Source organism: Salvelinus namaycush, chromosome 15, assembly GCF_016432855.1.
Source record: "Salvelinus namaycush isolate Seneca chromosome 15, SaNama_1.0, whole genome shotgun sequence".
NCBI lineage: Eukaryota > Metazoa > Chordata > Actinopteri > Salmoniformes > Salmonidae > Salvelinus > Salvelinus namaycush.
Genome location: NC_052321.1, coordinates 39,467,395 through 39,490,638, shown reverse-complemented (window position 1 = coordinate 39,490,638; position 23,244 = coordinate 39,467,395). Strand labels below are relative to the sequence as shown.

General features: G+C 42.5%; 1 protein-coding gene across 1 annotated transcript in view; it reads left to right on the top strand.

Annotated features, from left to right (window-relative positions):
• nrxn3a (neurexin 3a) overlaps positions 1 to 23,244 on the top strand; it is a 324,550-nt gene that overhangs the window by 248,692 nt on the left and 52,614 nt on the right. The window contains exons 14-15 of the mRNA XM_039009038.1: positions 701 to 872; positions 19,698 to 20,005. Of these exons, the coding sequence (XP_038864966.1) occupies positions 701 to 872; positions 19,698 to 20,005 (480 nt within the window). The remainder of the gene's footprint in view (positions 1 to 700; positions 873 to 19,697; positions 20,006 to 23,244) is intronic.

Sequence of the window (23,244 nt, the reverse complement as noted above, 5' to 3'; positions counted from 1 at the left end):
ATTCACTCAACACGTTTCAACTTTAAATGTTTTATTAATTTGTAAAAAAGTTTAAAAACATAATTCCACTTTGACATTATGGGGTATTGTGGGTAGGCCAGTGACACAAAATCCCATTTTAAATTCAGGCTGTAACACAACACAGCTTCCTGTGGAAAAAAGTGAGGAGGTGGAATTGGTCACCTGACCTGTCAAGTCTGTTCTCTTCGACTGTGTGAGCCTTCACTGCTCATTAATCTAGTTTATTTCTCTGGTTTATTTAACACCATTGATTTTTACAAGTGTGTGTGCGTGTGTGTGTGTGTGTGTGTGTGTGTGTGTGTGTGTGTGTGTGTGTGTGTGTGTGTGTGTGTGTGTGTGTGTGTTATCCAGCAGAAGGGGCCATTAAGGTTAATATAATGTATTATTTATTAGGGACTGAGCGAATAGAACGAAAAGAGAATTAAACCTTGAATTCCTTATTTTCCAACATTCCACAGACTCTAAGCAATAAAGCAATACATTTCTATGATTTATTCATTCAGTTAACCAATTTTTTAAGCAACAAGATCAGAGCATTTAGAAGAAAATAGTAATAACTATATCTGAAATGGGACGCACAAAATAGTAATTTGTCAAAACAAATGAATCGCCTAAAAATTTGTTCCAAAATTTAAAAAAAAATCACAAAATGAATTCCTTTGTTTGTGTCTTCTTCTAGGAACAAGGGAAGATCGGTGTGACGTTTAACATCGGCACGATGGACATCAGTGTGAGAGAGAGCAGCACCCCTGTGAATGACGGGAAGTACCATGTGGTGCGGTTCACCAGGAATGGGGGCAACGCCACCCTCCAGGTGGACAACTGGTCCATCAACGATCACTTCCCAGGAGGTACGGAAGCCCTCTCTCACTACACCTGCATGGTTTAACCTGTGCTGTGACCTACCTGTTACTTTTGCATGCATGGTGTAGGCCTATGCTATTTGCCTGTTACCTTTGCATACACAAGTTGTTTCACTTCCGGTTTTCGGAAGTGAAAAACCTATTATCTTTACATGCATGGTTTAACTCATGAATCCAATAAGTTGTAAATGTACCCTAAACTCACTGGACACCATCTGCCTCTAAACTCCTTCCCAGAGACCACACGACCCTGGCGTTCAGTGCCCACACGCCTACCACTCCTTCTCTTCTCTACTGTTCCTCCCTCGTCTACTTGAAGCTTTTAAGTGCATAGTTGTCGTTATACTACAAGCATATGTTTACAGTTACCACACTTTGAAGGCCTTTTTGGCTGCCTTCTGTTTGCAGTGCTAAGGAAAGGAAACCAGAGACAAATTGGAAATGTTAAATATCTCCAGTGTCTCGTGGGGGAACATCTTGATGAATGCAATATGTCAGAACTCTTGGTTTTTAATAATACATAGGTATTGACTAGTCAACTTCCATTATCTGCCAAGAGTATCTGCCATCAGACACCTTTGACGTTTCCAGTTGGTCCTGTGTTCGGCCATAATGTGAAAAGAACCTCAGACTTCTTCACTTTTATCTAAGGAAGTGTTAGACCGTCAGCTGTTCTCTGGAGTGGGTTGCTGTTTTAACCCTGCCAAATACTCTGTCTGTTTAGTGAATGAATAAAATGGACATGGAATTGATGGACATTTTTCCTCAATAAAGTAGCTACCAGCAAGTCTGAACTAGTAAGGGAGAAAGAAAATGTAAACTTCACAAAAGTAAAAAAAAATTCAGGGTGAGGAGGTGATGTGAGGGGGGTGTGCTGTAGGATTATTTAAGATACTCTTTGAACACTTGCGGGTTGCAGCGTTCTGGATAAATTGCAGGGGTTTGATGGCACAAGCGAGGTGCTCAGCCAACAGTGAGTTGCAGCAGTCCAGACGGTAAATGACAAGCGCCTGGATTAGGACCTGTGCCGCTTCCTGTGTGAGGAAGGGTCATACTCTACGGATGTTGCAGAGAATGAACCTGCAGGAGCAATCACTGCTTTGATGTTTGCAGAGAATATATGTTTGTATAGAGAGAAGAGGTGAGAGCCTAGAACCGAGCCCTGGGGGACACCAGTAGTGAGAGTGTGGTGCAGACATACATCCCATCCAGGTTACCTGGTTGGAGTGGCCTGCCAGGTAGGATGCAATCCAAGAGTGGGCAGAGCCTGAGATGCCCAGCCCTGAGAGGGTGGAGAGGAGGATCTGATGGTTCACAGTGGTGAAGGCAGCAGATAGATCTAGGAGGATGAGAACAGACGAGAGAGAGTCAGCTTTGGCAGTGCGGAGAATCTCTGTGACACAGAGAAGAGCTGTCTCGGTGGAGTGACACATCATAAAGCCTGAATGGTTAGGGTCAAGAAGATTGTTCTGAGAGCGATAGTGAGAGAGTTGGTCAGAGACAGCACGCTCAAGTGTTTTTCAAGTCTATTTTGACGTCAGAGGGGATGCATCTAGTGGACAAGGATCAGTTGATGAGGGAAGTGAGAAATGGGAGGTCTCCAGAGATGGTCTGGAGAAGGGAGTAGGGGAAGTGGTCGAGTGGGCAGGCTGTCCGGCGGCCAGACCTCCCTCACTAGTTGCAGGATTCCATCTGGAGAGAGTGGGGAGAAAGAGTACAAGGCATAGGGTAGTTCTGTGTGAGTGGGACCAGTGGACTCAATAGGCTGAGAGAATGAGAAGCGGATGTCATCAATCTCTTCAAAGTGGATGACAAAGTCATCCGCAGAGAGGGAGGGGGGGTAGAGGATTAAGGAGGGAGTAGAAGGTAGAAAAGTGTTTCCTTGGGTTCGAGGCAGAAGCTTGGCATTTCATGTGATAGAAAGTGGCTTTTGCAGTGGATATGGGGGAATGGAAGGTAGAGAACAGAGGTGAATGGATGATAGGTCCTCCGGAAGTTTAGTTTTCCTCCATTTTCGCCTAGCTGCCCACAGCCCTGTTTTGGGAGGAAAGTGGACAGTGCGAGTCATAGGATGCAGAAATGGTGGAGAGTAGGGTCGATGAGGTAGAATCAGGAGACAGGAGGGAGAAAGGATTTAGCAGAAGGGAGAGATGATAGGATAAAAGGGGAGAGAGTAGTGGGAGATAGAGAGCGAACATTGCAACAGCGCATGACCATCTGGGTAGAGGCTGAGTGGCTAGGGCTGGAGAAAAGGGATACAGAAAAGGAAACAAAGTAGTGATCAGAGACCTGGAGGGAGGTTGCAGTGAGATTAATAGGCGAACAGCCTCTAGTAAAGATGAGGTCATCCGTAATGCCTGTCTTGTGAGTGGTAGGGGACTGGGAAAGGGTGAGGTCAAAAGAGACGAGGGGAATTAATTGAAGGCAGACGTCGGGCAGTTGAAGTCGCCAAGTTCGAAGAGCGGTGAGCCATCGTCAGGAAATGTCCTTATTAAGGTGTCGAGCTCATTGAACAACTCTAAGGACACCTGGTGGGCAATAGATCAAACCAATGTTAAGCTTGAGTTGACAAGTGACAGTGACAGCATGGAATTCAAATGAGATGGACAGGTGAGAGAGGGAGAAAATAGAAAATCTCCACATAGAAAAAATGAGTAGCCGTGTGCACCACCGCGACGGCCAGATGCTATCGAACTATGAGAGAAAACTTAGTCAGATGAAGAGAGAGCAACTGGAGTAGCAGCGTTCTCTGAGGTGATCCATGTCTCCTTTAGGGCCAAAAAGTCAAGGGACTGAAGGGCAGCATAGGCTGAGATGAACTCGCCGTTCTTCACCGCAGATAGGCAGTTCTAAAAGCTGCCAGAGACCAGAAATTCCACATGGGTTGTGCACGCAGAGTACACTAAATTAGAAGGGTTGCAGCCAAGGGGTGGTGAGCGTCTGTAAAGCTTACAGGGAGAGGAGCGAACAGGTATCGAACACACAAAGTTGCCAAAAGCTACAAAATGAGATCATCTGAAAATAACTAGGTAAGATACTAAAGTGAGAGAATGGTCTGGAGCCTTCCACTCCTTCCTTCCTTGAACAACTCGGCAAAACAACTCGGCAGAACCGTCTTTGTTTCGGCTACGGTCATAGTTTTGCGACGAGACCTCCGCTTACAGCTGCCGCTGAGAAAACAGGGGAGGCTGAAGTACTAATACTTATTGCTAATTGCCTTACAAAGATGAAGAGCACACCTCCCGGTACTAATTGCTGATTGCCTAGCAGAGGAGAAACCACTCCCCCTCCAATACAGCCACTGACTACCAAAACAACAAGTCACAAATTGCCCTGCCCCTTAATCCTGGTTGACGTGTCAACAATAATCTGTAAATGAATAGCAGCCAGCACACACCAAGTAGGCTACTGGGAAGACAGACAGCACTTAAAGTAGATGGCCCTATCTAGCAAAATGACAGTAGTAGACAACAACTGATCAAGACAAAAATTATACTTATCACTGCTGGAGATACAGCTCCCACTGCCAACACTATAAAATGCTGTACAGTACATTATACCATTAACATCCCCCTTGGAAACATCCCCTTTGGCATGTGATGTCTCGTTGTCTTCCTGTGTTGAGTACAGTAACAGTACAGTACATTTCCCATAAGAGCTGAATCTTCCCTCTAACCTGCCACACACACTGAGCAGAGCAGCATTGCCTCAGCGTCTCCTAGGTCTGCCAGTATCACTCACGTTAATGATTCAGACCGGTCCACAGTGTGCCACTCGGCCTCATTACTTCAACACAACACAGACATGGACACTCTGATGGGAATAGGAGCCAGGAGAGAAATCACTTCCCTTGCATTCTTTCTTTCTTTCTTTCTTTCTTTCTTTCTTTCTTTCTTTCTTTCTTTCTTTCTTTCTTTCTTTCTTTCTGTGTATCTACTGCTCTCTCACTCACTCACTCACTCATTCACTCACTCACTCACTCACTCACTCACTCACTCACTCACTCACTCACTCACTCACTCACTCACTTACTCACTCACTCACTCACTCACTCACTCACTCACTCACTCACTCACTCACTCACTCACACACTCACACACTCACACACTCACTCACACACTGATCAACACTTGACAAGAACCCTTTCATTTCTAAATTGGGACTTCTCGATGACTCTATAGCCTAGTCAGTACCTGTTTGGTTGAAAATTACCCCATTTAGGCATTTCTCCCCCAAATTGGCAGTTCATTTACAGATTAGTAAAGCCTGTAATTCAACCATCATTGATCTCCCTCCCCTCCTGTAATATCAATGTAATTTACAATCTAATTGCTAGTTTGGCCACTGCCCTGGGGGACTTGAAATTACACTTGAAAAAGCTTAATGGGAGAGTCTGCACTTGAATCAAGGCCTTTTATACCCTTACAATGAGCCACAGCAGGCCCATCAAATGAATGGCCAGACTTCTATGTCGCCAATGGGGCTTGCTCATTTTTCAGTTTTTCCATGTCTTCTGCTTCGTCAAGTAATAGACACCCATGAAATATGGATGGAGTGACACTGGATGGGCTGACACTGCTACATGGCTTAGGGTAGTGAAGACTTTTTACATCGCTCTCTGGATAAAGTGTCTGTTCAATGTAATTCACAAAAGTGTAAAGAGTTAGCTGTGGTACTGCCGAGGATCTGGGTTCCCTGAGTTCATTTGCAGTTTAAAAGGATCTAGGATATGGGACGAGTTGACAGTTGACAGTTGTGTAAGAAACTAGTTGGTTTTATGGGTCTCACAGATGTTTAAGGTTATCATAAATGTTAGGAAAAGGGTTAAATGTGTAAAACTATAATTATGCTATATCTTAAAATGTGTCCTGTGAGATATCTATCTGGTTGACAATCCTTACCTCACATAGGCCTATATACGGGAACCATTTTAGGACATCCCCAGCCTCAAGCCTCAAACCTCATCCATACAGTTTAGTGCTTATTGTCACTGTTTTTCTCAAAGGATGCCTCGTCTTTGTTTGTCCTGGTGTTTTTAGTATAGACATTTTATGCCGTGCTAACATAAACAGCCATTTACAGCCAATCTACAGTGGCAAACTGTAAAGTGAGACTTTTTCATGTGCCGCCTTGGGGACTATAAAGCTTATTAAATCTAAAGACGGGGAAATGGACCAAGGTGTTCTGCGGTAATGGCACCAAACATCTGTGCTTTTTATTTTCTTAATGCTTGGAGGTATTAATCCTTAATGGCTCCTTGGCAGCTCTTTGCCAAATCTGTGATTGCCTAGCTATTATAGCTAACCTATCAGTCTCTTACCAGGGGAGGGAAGGGCACATATTACTTCCTTCACAAGAGGCTTCAGGCTTTAGAAAGTATAGGGAATTAAGTTATGCTCCGAAGCTCCGATAGAAAAATGTGTGGTGATAACTTTTACACACCAATATTTCATTAGTTAGCAAGCTGCTTCTAGTAGATTGGTACAGGATTTGAGTGTACCCGACCCTGAATGCTAGTGGTTTACAATGTCTTAAAGGACCCCGGGGTCTTGAGATTTTTGTTAATATCCTCACTTAATTACTTAATGTTCTAAATTATCTCATAGTTAAAGGGATACTTCGGGATTTCGGCAGTGATGTACAGCACTTCTGTACAGCACTTCGTGACATCAGCTGATGTAAGAAGGATTTTATAAATACATTTGATAGATTGATTGATTGTTAAAGGGATACTTCGGGATTTTGGCAATGAGGTCCTAGTTAGCATTGGCTCGCAAAACTACCTCTAACTTCCTTCACACTGGACACAGAGACATGAAAATGGTTCACCAGAACCTGTGGATACCATTTTCACGTCTCTGTGTCCAGTGTGAAGGAAGTTAGAGGTAGTTTTGCGAGCCAATGCTAACTAGGAAAGTGCAAATCAATCCCAGAACAACAGCAAAGGACCTTGTGAAGATGCTGTAGGACACAGGTACAAAAGTATCTATATCCATAACTAACCTGAAAGGCTTCTCAGCAAGGAAGAAGCCACTGCTCCAAAACCGCCATAAAAAAGCCAGACTACGGCACAAAGATCGTACTTTTTGGAGAAATGTCCTCTGGTCTGATGAAACAAAAGTAGAACTGTTTGGCCATAATGACCATCGTTATGTTTGGAGGCAAAAGGGGGAGCCTTGCAAGCCGAAGACACCATCCCAACCGTGAAGCACGAGGGTGGCAGCATAATGTGTTGGGGGTGCTTTGCTGCAGGAGGGACTGGTGCATTTCACAAAATAGATGGCATCATGAAGAAAGAAAATTCTGTGGATATATTGAAGCAACATCTCAAGACATCAGTCAGGAAGTTAAAGTTTGGTCGCCAATGGGTCTTCCAAATGGACAATGACCCCAAGCATACTTCCAAAGTTGTGGCAAAATGGCTTAAGGACAATAAAGTCAAGGTAATGGAGTGGCCATCACAAAGCCATGACCTCAATCCTATAGAAAATGTGGGGACAGAACTGAAAAAGTGTGTGCGAGCAAGGAGGCCTACAAACCTGACTCAGTTACACCAGCTCTGTCAGAAGGAACGGGACAAAATTCACCCAATTTATTGTGGGAAGCTTATGGAAGGCTACCCAAAACGTTTGACCAAAGTTAAACAATTTAAAGGCAATCCTACCAAACACTAATTGAGTGTATGTAAACTTCTGACCCACTGGGAATGTGATGAAAGAAATAAAAGCTGAAATAAATCATTCTCTCTGCTATTATTCTGACATTTCACATTCTTAAAATAAAGTGGTGATCCTAACTGACCTAAGACAGGGAATTTGTACTAGGATTAAATGTCAGAAATTGTGAAAAACTGAGTTTAAATGTATTTGTCTAAGGTGTATGTAAACTTCCGACTTCAACTGTACATTAGTTTTCTCTATGGCTATCTTTGAAAGACTCGTCTCTCTCCACCATGTCCGTGGTCTCAAATGGAAGGTAAAGGGTCACCTGTCCTGGAAACACCTACATACCCATAAACGACGGGACACGAGAGCTCACAACCTTCATTACTGTTTGGGCCGGGAGCCATTCTCAGATGACAAGCGCTTTTTCCATGAGTATTCTGGAACACTGCCAAGATTCTGATTGAGACCAAACTGCCTGTACTGTGCCTGACCACTCACCCTTACTCTCATAGTCCCTTTTAAAAAGTCATTTCTCCCTTTCTCCTTCTCTCTCTCTCTCTCGCTTTCTTTCTCTTCCCTGCTTCCAGTAACTTTGTGCACAATCTCAAAAGTAATTGATTGGCAGGAAAGCATTAACCTGTTCTATGATGCTCACATTTTTTTAAGTAAGGTCAAGTAATGAAGTGGCAACATTAAAGTTGTGTGTGTGTGTGTGTGTGTGTGTGTGTGTGTGTGTGTGTGTGTGTGTGTGTGTGTGTGTGTGTGTGTGTGTGTGTGTGTGTGTGTGTGTGTGTGTGTGTGTGTAACACCGTGCTTTGACTACTTTGCCGTCAGCTGAGAATTTGCACTCATCTCTTGCTGAAGTCTAGAACCACGGCAGTTGGCGTGAGAATGAGCACCACAATGCAATGGACACCTTACCTGTGATAAACCCAGGTGCCATGTGATTTGAATATCGCCGCAAGAGGAGGTTAGGGTAACTCACAGAGACCCGATCAGCTGACTCCGGGAAAGATGAAGGTGTGAGTGCATGTATAAATAAGTCAAGCTGTTGCAAGAGAAAAGAACAGGTGTGTGATCAGGTAGTTTTTTTCACCTGCGATGGCAAAGAAAAGGAAGCTATGAAAGTAAAGACTGTATTTAAGAGACAAGAGAGGAGATGGCGAGATGGACAATGGAGGAGGAGACAGGCGAATGCACAAATGAGTTACTTGGTATCTGGGGAGAAATGATTGAGGAGGAGAGAAAAAGAGAGCTGGAGAGAAGGGTGAAGGACAGAGCAAACAGCCATAGACAACACTCACAGATGTTTAAGGTGATTAGGAATAGTGTCTTATTGCAGGAAATCCATGGAAAGTTTACATTTTAACACCAAGACTGTATATTTTGCCAACAGTATATTTCAGTAGTAGCATAAAAGTGCAGTATGCCCGTGAGCTCCAAAGGTATTGGGACAGGGATTTTGAGGGTATTTTCATCCATATCAAGTGAACCGTTTAGAAATTACAGCACTTTTTGTACATTTTCCACCCGTTTTGGGGGACCGAAAGTATTGGGACAAATTCACTTATATGTGTATTAAAGTAGTAAAAAGTTAAAGCTGCAATATGTCACTTTTTGGGCGACCTGATCTGTTCTAAGTGCACTATGTCTATGCTTCCAGGTCTTAAGTTTCACGTCTGCTTCTTTCACTGAAAAAAATAAATAATGTGGTTTTGAAGAATATATTTCACAGCGGTTTAGATGGTACAATGATTCTCTACACTATACTTGCTTGTTTTGTCACATAAACTGAAATTAGGCAAACTATTAGAATTTTAGCAACAAGAAAGTGGCGGAGCGATTTCTGCATTGTGCATCTTTAAGTATTTGGTCCCATATTCATAGCACGCAATGACTACATCAAGCTTTTGACTTTACAAATGGATGCATTTGCTGTTTGTTTTCATTATTATTTTGTGTCCAATAGAAATGAATGGTAAATAATATATTGTGTCACTTCTACATTAATGTTTGATGCTACCATGATTATGGATAATCCTGAATGAATCGTGAATAATGATGAGTGAGACAGTTACAGAAGCACAAATATCTTACTCCCAAGACATGCTAGCCTCTCACCATTACAATAACAGGGGAGGTTATCATTTTAAATCATACCCCCAAGAGATGCTAACCTCTCACCATTACAATAACAGGGGAGGTTAGCATTTTAAATCATACCCCCAAGAGATGCTAACCTCTCACCATCACAATAACAGGGGAGGTTAGGATTTTAAATCATACCCCCAAGAGATGCTAACCTCTCACCATTACAATAACAGGGGAGGTTAGCATTTTTAATCATACCCCCAAGAGATGCTAACCTCTCACCATTACAATAACAGGGGAGGTTAGCATTTTAAATCATACCCCTAAGACATGCTAGCCTCTCACCATTACAATAACAGGGGAGGTTAGCATTTTAAATCATACCCCTAAGAGATGCTAACCTCTCACCATTACAATAACAGGGGAGGTTAGCATTTTAAATCATACCCCCAAGAGATGCTAACCTCTCACCATTACAATAACAGGGGAGGTTAGCATTTTTGGTGGGGGGGTATTTGTGCATCTGTCACTTTCTCACTCATCATTATTCAGGATTATCCTGGTATCATCCACATTCATGTAGAAGTGTTTAGAAACATATTATATTGTTACTAACTGTGAAAGTGACTGCAAAATGACACAATACATTATTTACCATTCATTTGTATTCGACATAAAATAATCTAAAACACAACCAAAACAAGCAGAAAATGCATCCAACAACTTTGTAGAGTCACAAGCATGACGCAGTTATTTCGTGCTATGAATATGGGACCAAATACTAAACGTTTTACTACTTTAATACACGTATAAGTGAATTTGTCCCAATACTTTTGGTCCCCTAAAATGGTGGGACTACTGTATGTACAAAAAGTGTTGTAATTTCTAAACGGTTCACCCGATAGGGATGAAAATACCCTCAAATTAAAGCTGACAGTCTCCAATTTAACCTCATAGTCATCGTATTATCTAAAGTGCTGGAGTACTGAGCCAAAACAACAAATAATGTGTCACTGTCCCAATACTTTTGGAGCTCACTGTATATTGTGTGGTATAATTCTGTAAGAACATCAGATAGCCTTTGTGAGGCCATTGCCATCCAGGCTGTATGATGCATGGTGATGTCCCTATGTCTGCCTCAGCCTCCCCTCCAGGCCTCAGTGTCAGTAATAGCCAGCGACAGCGGGGGAAAATGGTCGTCAATTACCTCCGCCATTGGGCTGTTCTGTCCTGTTACCCGGGTTACGCTGGCCCGTGTCCCCGCGTGTGGCAGTCAAATCACTGGATCATTTTGGTGGTGTCGGGGAGCTGCAGGGACGGCGTGTGGTGAACAATCTCTCTGGAACTGCTGACTGCTCATGATGGAAAAGACACAGACAGGCTCATCTCGCACATATACACATGCACATTCAATTTTGAGAATGCATGTTATGACATGAACATTTGACAGGGTAAAGGTTGTCGTCATTGTGAACACAGAGAGTCTTTGGACGTTCTAGAAAGATGCTAGGTTTACCTTGGTGTTAGCTTATGATTTACTCTGTTTGACTGTTCAGTTGGTTTTTGATATTGTACTTTTGCGGTCACACTACTGATTTAATTGTAGTTAATTATGGGGCTTAGATAGACGACTGTTTTGTTGTTGTGTTTTCACAGTGTTTTTTTTCTGAATGTTAAACAAAAGAAACAGAATCCCCAAATCCCCAAGCCGACTAGGCGAAAAATCTGTCAATGTGCCCTTGAGCAAGGCACTCAACCCTAATGGTGTTAGAGTATGTGTGCATATGTGTGTGTGTCTCTTCACAGTCCGCGTTGTTTTATGTTTTTTTAAATCAGATTTTATTGCTCGTTTGAGTTACTTGACGTGAAAGAGAGTTCCATGTAGTCAAGGTTCTATGTAGTACTGTGCGTTTCCCAGAGTCTCTTCTGGACTTGGGGACTGTGAAGAGACCCCTGGTGGTATGTCTTGTGGGGTATGTATGAGTGTCTGAGCAGTGTGTCAGCTGTTTGAACAGACAGTTTGATGCTTTCAAAACATCAATACCTCTCACAAAGACAAGTAGTGTTGCAGTCAATCTCTCCTCTACTTTGAGCCAAGAGAGATTGACATGCATGTTACTGATATTGGCCATCTGTGTACATTTAAGGGCCAGATGTGCTGCTCTGTTCTGGGCAAACTGTAATTTGCCTTTGTCCTTCTTTTTGGCATTTTACCATATAACTGGGCAGTAGTCCAGGTGTGATAAAACTAAGGCCTGTAGGATTTGTTTTGTTGATTGTGATGTCAAGAAAGCAGAGCAGCGCTTTATCACGGACAGACCTCTCCCCATTTTAGCTACCGTTGCATCAGTATGTTTTGACCATGTCTGTTTGCAATCTATGGTTACTCCAAGCAGTTTAGTCTCCTCAATCGCCTCATTATTAATTTCAAGATGTAGATGAGGTTTAGGGTTCAGTGAAGAATTTGTCACAAATACAATGTTTTTAGTTTTGATATATTTAGGATGAGCTTATTATTAGCCACCTGTTCTAAAACTGACTGCATCTACTTGTGATGTAGTGTTGCAGTGATTTCACTTGCTGTGGTAGCTGGCCTGTATAATGTGGAGCCATCAGCATACATAGAAACACAGGCTTTACTCAAGGCTAGTTGTAGGTCATTAGTAAAAATATTTGAAAAAGTAAGGGGCCACAACGGCTATGTTGAAGTATGCCAAACTCTACCTGGTTTGCGTTCCCCCTACAGAGTTCCATCTCACTTATGGGAGCCAACCATGCAGATATGATGTGTTGTAATCCCACAGGAACTAGCTTAGAGAAACACTTTTTCAGCTCAGCCATGGTCTGCATGCTAAGATGCCGGCGGGGTAGTCGGTGGGAAAGGAGCGTGCAGACGGACAGCTTCCAAGGAAGAATTTTGAGCACTTAATTATGACACTATCATGTCAAAGCGATGACAGCAATTTGTAAGAATAGAGATTACGGAGAAGAAAAGTCTGTTCATAAATTTTAGGGTGCAGAGATAAGCAAGGCTTTTCAGGACTATATTACAGCAAAAGACTGTCATGTAGCCAGTGTCAGTTGTCCTGATCAGGTCACATCCAGGCTGTATCACAAGCCGCCGTGATTGGGAGTCCCATAGGGCGACGTACAATTGGCCCAGCGTCGTCCAGGTTTGGCCGGTGTAGGCCGTCATTGTAAATAAGAATTTGTTCTGAACTGACTTGCCTAGTTAAATAAAAGTTAAATATTTTTTCCCCCCCAATAACTAACTTTAATAGGAAACATTAACAATGTTCCTTCCTTCTCTCCCTTTAGAGTTTGTCAGTATTCTATTCAGAACCACTCATTCTGTTCAGGTAGTACTAATTTAAACCAAACAGTGGTTCATTGCCCTTGAGTTTTCTTGTCTGTGAGGTATAGCTAGTAGGCTTGGGCGGTATACCGTATATAACATATACCGGGGTATTTTAAAATGCCCACGGTATGATTTTCAAAACCATCAATAATTGTTATTTTTAAATAAACACCTGCAGTCAACTTGTGCACTAGGTTAATCGATAAAGCAGATTGCGTTCTTAATTTCGTCTGTTGTATTCTTTTTTCATTATGATGCTGTTCCCTTAAGCAGCTGATCTAGCCAGCCACATGGCATGTTTGTTTACAAAGAGCACACCTAGCAAATGGAAGCTTTCGTGATGTGATGATCCGCTGTTGTACAGCTCAATAAAGGTGATCAAGTTACACTTAAAATGTACTACTGTTTTCCAGCTAAATATAAGTTTAACTATCTAAAATGTGCCACAAATTTACTCCAGCTCAGCTAACTTGCTACATAAGTGGCTAGCTTGGAAGATCAAGCTGCTTGGTTACAGCAGAGACGATCAATCACCTCATGGATCAAGATCCCTGCTGAGGAGCTGGGGTGTCTGTCCTTAGTTTATGTTCGCTTAGGCTTGTTATAATTTAGCTAGCATCCACAATGGGAATTCGCTAGTACTTTGTTTGCATTTGTTACAATAATTATTATTATTTAAAAAACATTACGCTTGGAAAGAAATAGTTCCCCCTTGTGTGCACTGCGGGTAATACCTTATACCCCGGGATGGTACAGGAACAGTATGAAGGTATGGAAATCTGGATATTTCCCAACCCTAATAGCTAGAGAGATAGGAATCGATTACCAGAGTCACGCTTGTTGTGCAGAAGAGAGGAATGGAGAAAAGAGAAAGAGAAGAAATACTCTGCAGCAAATTGCCTTGAAAAAGCAGCACCTCCTCCTTGCTTATCAGGAGCTGCATTCAAAAGACACACAGCGTGTTTGAGGATGATTGCTTTCATTTGCACAGGCCCCCTGTTTCATATGAATGAGGCTGCGTTTCGTCTGAGCCACCCTGTGACAGCCACTCCGTCGCAGGTTTATTTTCCCTCTAGCTTTCTGCAACTGGCTCGACACACAATGGAGACGAGGGAGCGGAACGCTATAGCCTGCCTCTGAGGCCAGCTCCTCCCCTTTGACTGGCAAAAGGCATCATGCCGGCGTCTCAGAACTTGATAAGTACGGAGAATTGACCTCCTATCTGGAGTGATCAGGTTGATTGATAGGTATGTCGGCCTATGGCTCCATCTGGGAGATGATAAGGAGGAGTCTACCGTGCCCGGGGACGTTCCGCTCTCTTCTCGGTATCGGGAAAGCGTGTCCATGATCCAATAAGTCTTCTGTGTCTGTGGGGAGGAGGACAGAAATACGGTGGTCCATGTGAGACCTTAGATGCTGCCTTACGCACTGCAGAGTAGTTCACAACATGGACCCAACTCTGTCACTTTCAGAAAACCTGACAACACATACATTTTCTCAAACAGCGAGAGAGAGAGAGAGAAAGAGACTGAAAAAGAGAGGGAGCGAAAGATAGAGAGAGGTGGTGTGATTGGATAAGAAACACCTTGGGCCACCTTTATCTGCAGAGGATTTAAGGTAATGGTGTCGTGGATAAATACTTGTGTACCCTACAAGCCAAATACAATTACTGCTATCGAAAACAGAATCTCCCGCCCCTATAAATCTCTGCTGGGGGCCGCGGGGAATGGAGGGATGGAGGGAGGAAGGGATGGAGGGAAGGGGGGAGAGATAAGCCTTTCAGTGTGAGCCAGGCGTCTAATCCTGTGATTTAAATGAGAGCAGTGCGGATGACCAGATAAAGGACCTGGACTGCCATTGTCTCTTAGAGATACTGAGGGGAAATCTTCCAGAAGGAGGCTCCTATTTCCATTGGGCAAGGCAGTCAGCATCAAGGAGAGTGAAGAGAGGGGAGGGGGGATGGAGTTGGGAGGGACTGAGGGAGGGGAGAGGGAGAGAGCGAGACGGCCCTCTGGGAGAGTCAGAGAGCCCTGTGCAAATGAATTCTGTCAGTGGTTCCACTCAGGGAGGAAATGTAAGGGGAAGAAAGAGAGAATTTTAGATGTAGGCCTATAGAATTAAGCGAGTGGTAATAGAGAGAGGAAGTGTGGGATGGTGAGCAGGACTGATAGAGAGTGAGAGATCAACACAGACCCACAACACATACCACAATCCAGTCATAAGATTGCTTTCCATAGCAATCGCAAGGGTGATTGGGTGAATGAATCATTATGGAAATGATATGCCTCCTGATTTGACAGTAACTCATGCAAATATAAACTGCATCATGCAATAAGTATAGAGGCATCCATAATGTCTTACTCCATCTTTCTTTTTGTTCTACATCTCGAGAAAAAAAGAAGAAGAAACCCGCACATTGCTCTTGACAGTGTCACTGCTCTTTAAGAAGCTTTAAGTATCGGCCTCAAGGCCTTCGTCAGAGCTTTTGTGCGATTTTTTTCTTTGTTCTATATCTTGAAATGCTGTCAGTCTTCAGACAGTAACACCAATGAAAGGTGACATCTATGGAACTGATGCTATTTTAGTGCCTTGGAGGGATATTTTTCATTTGTAAAGCAATTTGACAATATCTGGGGCCTCATTTATAAACCTTGCGTAAGTACAAAATATATCCCAAAATATGAGTGCATCAATTTTCACGCAAACCTTCAGACCATGCGTATGCCCATCTGCTAGTGGTTGAAATATTGTATTGCAAGCTGGCAAATGGGGGATTTGTCAAAAGGCTTATTCATAAAAAAATGAAAACAGGATAACATATTTACAAGGCTGCAACCTTTTTCCATGAGCAAGAAGAGTTAAAAACGATGTTTTATAATTAGACATAGGATTCTTAGAATTAGACATAGGAATATTTTTCCTATTTGATTTTCATAACCATTGCAGAATATATTCCTCACCTTTTCTGGCCATGATGGGTTCATGTTAGGGAAGAAGCCATTTAATTGCACCTAGTAGCCTAGTGAATAGATAGGCTATATGTATTTAAAGTTTTGCAATATCGTAGGCCGCGTGGTTTATAATACCGGTATACAGTCGAATTTAACAGCTGATCTTTTACATTGAAGTAGGCCTATCTATCAAGTTTCAAGTTTTTATTGTCACACGCAACAGTGAAATGCCTTCTTTGCTTGCTCTTTCCCAACAATGCAGTAATGAATATCAGTAGTACTATAAAAAAAATATTTAAAAAAGTCAAGTAGATACAAAACTTCTTTTTTTTTTAGTAGCCTACCCTGCAATGTTTTAGAATTTGCGGGCAGTGACAGTCCATCATGTTTAGGTTGGGGGGAAAGTCGTTATAAAACATTGTTGAATTCAAACGTTCTGCTGACAGGTCCATGACAATTTGCCGTTGTTTTCTCATTCAAAAACTGACACAGTCCTTTTCCAGATACAGCATAAATTACTGCTAAAGATGAAAACATTCTGCCAACAGAGTAAATAGACCGGTAGCTTATGTCAAATATTCGACAGTATGGGAAGGGTACAGTATTGCTGTGCGATAGGAGTGTGACATCATTGCATATTTAATCTCAGAGTCTATACCAAGGCAGGGTATATATACCCAATAATCTATTGATAAACGAAATATTGAACAACAATTTGTCTTTTGCATGCCGTGGCGTAATGCCAATAGTTCCAAATTGTACAGCAAATAAAGGGAGTTATTGGCACCATATTAGGTGAATGGAGGAGTTTTCAGGCAGAGTTTTAATGTCTCATTCACGCGTGCACAGTTTTCGACAGGTCTGGTTTCTAGCGGCAAGCATGTATTTGAATGGCATACATTTTACGGCAAGTTTATACATCTCAATATTTGTGTACTTGCGCAGGCTTTTCAGAAATGGCGCGTGCAGACATTGAGTGTGAAATGTATGCAACAGTTGGAAATAAGGCCCCTGTAGAGCAGCAAACATACTGCAGGCAGGGTAAAGAGCATGAAACACACATACAGACACACAGGTGGACTCGTGCAGACACACACACTCACACACACAGCTACCTGCTGTCTCTCTATCTTTGCAGAAGGCTGAAATGAGGTCTCTCTTTAGGGGATAGAAAAGGAGGGAAGATACGTGGTAGGGGTTCTCACTTTGGGTGGGCCCTAAGGTACCCCTGTCTCTTTGGGGTCCTGGAATTTGGTTCCTACTTTTTTTTTTTTTTGGTTCCTACCCCGTGGCAGCTTGTCTCCCCATAGGGGTTACTTGTCTCCCATCACGACTTGACTCTGGTGTGGAAACAGCGGGCGTTTCTACACCAACAGCATACCCATCCTAAAACATATTCAACCCTATTCCTTTGCCACCCCTACTGTTCAACCTCCATTTGCCCCCAAGGCCTTTCCCTGTTTCCCAGTATGGTGTGTAAATGCACGCATGCACACGCGCAACGCACGCACATGCACACGCACTAAACCTTCTTTGACTACTGAGGTGAACTGGTTTCTGGGGAAGAAAAAAGCAAATGCTGTCCAGTGAAAATTGCTAGTATCACAGCTTTACTCCTATTTTCTGTCCTTAATGTTGGATTTGAAGAAAAAGACTGTTGCTAAGTCCACCGTAATGCCCATGAACTGTGTCCTAATAGTATAAAATGGTTGCATGGCGCATGTGCATTGGAAGGGTTTGTTAACTGTTATTTAAGATACTTGAATACACTTCATCCCATGAGAAAAAAAATTGCAGTTTTTTTATGATGGCTCTAAATATCTTTGTCAATGTTTAAATGAATTGAAATGCCAAAAACATAGTGGTTCTTCTGTCGCCTGTTCGTAAAGCCTGGTGAAAACCAGCAGAGCAGCAAATGACCTCTATTTGTTACCACTTTACTGTTGACACTTCACCTATCTCATAAAACAAGACATCAATTCTAACCTGCAACTAAGTGTTCAACATTTTTTTAACTGCTTGCATGAAAATGACAACAATAGTTTGAAGTGAGCATGTGTTCAATTGTGTTTAAAATGCCTGCTGCCAAATGCAAACTGTTTTCTAAATGATTTAAATGTTTTTTTAAACTTTAAAACAGCGACAACCGATAATGAACGCCTTGAAATTGCCACTAAGAAATTCCCATTGAAATACGCCCGGCCAGTAGTGGACTGGCTACAAGAGAAAGGTAACCTTAACACAACTTCTAACTTTTAAATTCTCTTCTATTGAGCTCAACGTTGAACTTTTTATTTTTTGCATTTGCCTGCTGAACTGATACTTTGAATTTATTTTACTACGTTAAAATATGATTTTAGCATGAACTAATAACTTCCTAACCTCATTTTCTTTCTCAATTCGAATACGTTTGATCAGATTTTTTTGGTACCCAAGTTAATTACCCAAGTAAATCTCATGATAATTCATAATTCATAATCACTCTACTCAGTTAAAGGGACTTCTATTGAAGATAATATTCCATCCTATCTCATGTTCATATTACACATGAAAAGATTATTTCATATACTCTACATCTTGAATCCTTCTAAAATTAGCTTTACGATAAAACAGAAGTAACAATGTTCAAGTATGTCCTAAAGTCCCTTTAACACCCATTTAAACTTGAATGCCATTTCAAATGCAAGTAGTCACCTAATGCATGAATCAATATGCTGTTGTACATCTACAATGTTGAGTCAGTTAATAATCTTTTGATGTACAATCCTTTGTTAATTCTGTAACCAGAATCCTATGTTGATGGTATTGGAGAATGATTGCATTAAACTGGGTAAACAATTTTCTAACAGCTCAACAGTTTACTCAATACTTGCTAAGTTGAATATTATGATTTGTAATATTATACATTTTTTGTTGTTTTAAGTTTCAAATATACGCTTATTCAAGATGCTGTGTCGGTGATATTACTTAGAATACTTAGATTTGACATGTACTGTAAATATCCTCTTTTCGTGTACTGCTTTTCTCTTTCAGATTCCTGCCCTCCTGATTTATACCTTTGGCATTAGCCCTAGCTTTTTAAACATCAGTTCCTTTCGCTGCTTTCAGGCTTCAGCATTTGCCCTAGCCTTTTAAACATTCGTCCCTACCCCACTCTTTGTTTTCTTAGCTATGGCATTAGCTCTAGCCTTATTAGATGCAGCTGATCCGAGGCTGCCCCAAAGGGCCAGTTTGAGGAGACAGACATAAAGCGTTGACCTTTTCTCCTCCTTTCCGTCCTCCTCTCTCCTCTCCTCCCTCAGCCTCAGATCACAACCCGTAATCTCGTAATTACGGCTAACAACACGATGACCTTTCTACAGTGAATACATCCTGGGAGACATCACCCTTGTAGCCAGACGTGTTGACCCGGTATATTTGGGGTTAGCTCCCTGGGCCCAGGCTAGTTATAGCCTCTTCAGTTGACCTTTCTTTATAGTTTCACCGTAAAGGTTTTTACAACCGACCTCATAGTGACATCGACAATATACTGTAAGGACCTTTTGATTGTCAAGGACTTATAAGTGCACATAGGGACGTACACACACACACACACACACACACACACACACACACACACAGAATGAGGTCATGGCAGACCAACATTTTTCATATGAAGCCGGATCTTTGAGTCAACAGACCTTATTTTCCTACTCAGTCTCTTGTTGTTCCTTGATGTGAATGACCTCTGTCTGGTTCCATCCTTTAGGTCGGCAGCTAACGATATTCAACACCCAGGCCACAGTCACCATTGGTGGCAGCGACCGCAGTCGGCCCTTCCAGGGTCAGCTGTCCGGCCTCTACTACAACGGCCTCAAGGTCCTCAACATGGCTGCCGAGGGCAACCCCAACATCAAGATCAACGGCAGTGTCCGATTGGTAGGCGACGTGCCCTCTGTGGCCGGGTCGGCTCGCACCACCGCCCAGCCCCCCGAGATGTCCACCACCTTTATTGAGACCACCACCACCATGTCCACCACCACCACCCGCAAGCACCGCTCCTCTCCCACCATACAGGTAGGGCCTGGGGACGGGGAGGAGAGGAAAGGGGGGATATCATTGGGTGGAGTTGGTGTATGATAGGGTGAGGTAGATCTTGAGAGAGGAGGGTAATGGTTAGAATTTTCATGGGTGCTGAGGGTTGCTGGGCATTCCTTTGACAAATCAAGATACCCATGTAAATGTTTCATGTATTAATGTGGATACCACCATTGGCATAGACAATATCTCAATGAACGTGTGACAGGAGATTTACAGATTGTCATGCTAACCTGAGAATACATGCATACAGCCATATCAACAGTATAGAGATTACCAGCCGCATACCAGCGTATACTATATGTGCTCCATACATGTCCCCTGAACAGCTGTATGTGGAGGACCACGACAGCCCCATCTTCTCCCCAGAGACAGAGGCACGCTCAGAGACCCTGTGGTTTAGATGGAGAAATTAGCCCAAAGCCCTTCATCATCTCTGCCTGCCTGTTTTCCACTACAAATAACCACATAGCCCAAATACCATCTTTTTTACGAGATGTTTTTATCTTTTTTTCGATAAATGAGGCCAGGAAAGGGAAAACTCTGGAAAACCTACATGTCTGTCGGACCTATGGGTTGAAGTACTATTTTTAATTATTCAGATACTTTATTTGTGCTTAATTGAGCTTGCCTGGTTTAATGGACGATTAGAATAGTCACAAAACAGAAAACCCCATTCATTTGACACTCCAGGCAGGCAAACACTCAATGATTCTGAAAGATTTCAAATAGTGTTAGATTAGATGATTAGATTAGATGAGTTTATTAGTCACATGCACAGGGTCGCAGATGTAATCGCAAGGGCACAGTGAAATTCATATGTTCCGAGCGCCAAGAGTGCAGGTCGAGAAAAAGAGAAGTGAAGTATTTGAACCGAGGTCTGTGTCTGTTCATTCTGTTTCTGGGAAACAGAGAGAGAGTTATTGTCACGCTTACCCTGGTGTGTTCAGGTGCGCTAGGTGTTTTTCATATTATGCAAACCATTGTGTACAAAGCCCTGCATGTTTTCAAGCACAGCCAGCCACTGTATCAGGTGTCAGTTGGGATGGTTTGTTTAGGCCCAGGTGTGGTTATGGGTGCTTTGATTTTCAAGTAAGTTGTGCATTTTCTTTGAATGACTGTATTTTGTATACCAGACTTTCCCCATTCATTATCTACTGGACATCTATCAAATATTATATTAATATTACACATGAAAATATTAAATATGAATATATACTGCACAAAAATATAAATGCAGCATGCAACAATTTCAACAATTTTACTGAGTTACAGTTCATATAAAGAAATCAATCAATTCAAATAAATTAATTAGGCCCTAATCTATGGATTTAACAACTGAGCAGGGGCACAGCCATGGATGGGCCTGGGAGGGCAAAGGCCCACCCACTGGGGAACCAGACCCAGCCAATAAGAATGAGTTTTTCCCCACAAAAGGGCTTTATTACAGACAGAAATACTCCTCAGCTGTCCGGGTGGCTGGTCTCAGAGGAGCCCGCTGGTGAAGAAGCCAGATGTGGAGGTCGTTGGCTGGCATGGTTACACGTGGACTGCGGTTGTGAGGCCGGTTGGACGTACTGCCAAATTCTCTAAAACAACGTTTTATGGTAGAGAAATTAACATTCAATTTTCTAGCAACTGCACAGGTAGACATTCCTGCAGTCAGAATGCCAATTACACCCATTGTGGCATTGTGTTGTGTGACAAAACTGCACATTTTAGAGTGTCCTTTTACATGTGTAATGATCATGCTGTTTAATCAGCTTCTTGAAATGCCACGCCTGTCAGGTGGATGGATTATCTTGGCAAAGGAGAAATGCTCACTAACAGGGATAGAAACAAATTTGTACACAAACTCAGAGATAAATAAGCTTTTTGGGAACATTTCTGGGATATTTTATTTCAGCTCATGAAACATGGGACCAACACTTTACATGTTGTGTTTATATTTTTGTTCAGTGTATTAATATATTCTCTATTTATATTAGAATATTATAGTAACAAAATGGGAGGATAGATTGGACATACGGTTAGAATTTTGAACGGTATTCAAATCCCTTGACTTTTTCCACATTTTGTTAGGTTAAGGCCTTATTTTAAAATGTATGAATTTTTTCCCCCCTTATCAATCTACACACAATAACCCATAATGACAAAGCAAAAATAGTTGTTTTTAAGTTTTGGATAATTTATGGGGGGGAAAAAAGTAGTATTCAGACTCTTTACTTGGTACTTTGTTGAAGCACCTTTGACAGCGAATACAGCATCTAGTCTTCTTGGGTATGACGCTACAACCTTGGCACACGTGTATTTGAGGAGTTTCACCCATTCTTCTCTGCAGATCCTCTCAATCTCTGTCAGGTTGGATGGGGAGCGTTGCTGCAAAGCTATTTTCAGGTCTCTCTGGAGATGTTCGATCGGGTTCAAGTCCGGGCTCTGGCTCGGCCACTCAAGGACATTCAGAGACTTGTCCCGAAGCCACTCCTGCGTTGTCTTTCCTGTGTGCTTAGGGTTGTTGTCCTGTTGGAAAGTGAACCTTCGCCCCAGTCTGAGTTCCTGAGCGCTCTGGAGCAGGTTTTCATCAAGGATTTATCTGTACTTTGCTCTGTTGATCTTTAGCTCGATCCTGACTAGTCTCCCAGTCCCTGCCCCTGAAAAACATCCCCACAACATGATGCTGCCACCACCATGCTTCACCGTAGGGATGATGCCAGGTTTCCTCCAGACGTGACACTTGGTATTCAGGCCAAAGAGTTCAATCTTGGTTTCATCAGACCCGAGAATAATGTTTCTCATGGTCTGAGAGTTTTTTGGTGCTTTTTGGCTATCTCCAAGCTGGCTGTCATGTGCCTTTTACTAAGGAGTGGCTGTCGTCTGGCCACTCTAACATAAAGGCCTGATTGGTGGAGTGCTGCAGAGATGGTTGTCCTTCTGGAAGGTTCTCCCATCTCCACAGAGGAACTCTGGAGCTCTGTCAGAGTGACCCTTCTCCCGCTATTGCTCAGTTTGGCCAGGCAGCCAGCTCTAGGAAGGGTCTTGGTGGTTCCAAACATCTTCCATTTAAGAATGATGGAGGCCACTGTGTTCTTGGGGACCTTCAATGCTGCAGATTTGTTTTGGTACCCTTCCCCAGATGTGTGCCTCGACACAATCCTGTCTCAGAGCTCTACAGACAATTCCTTCGACCTCATGGCTTGGTTTTTGCTCTTACGTGCATT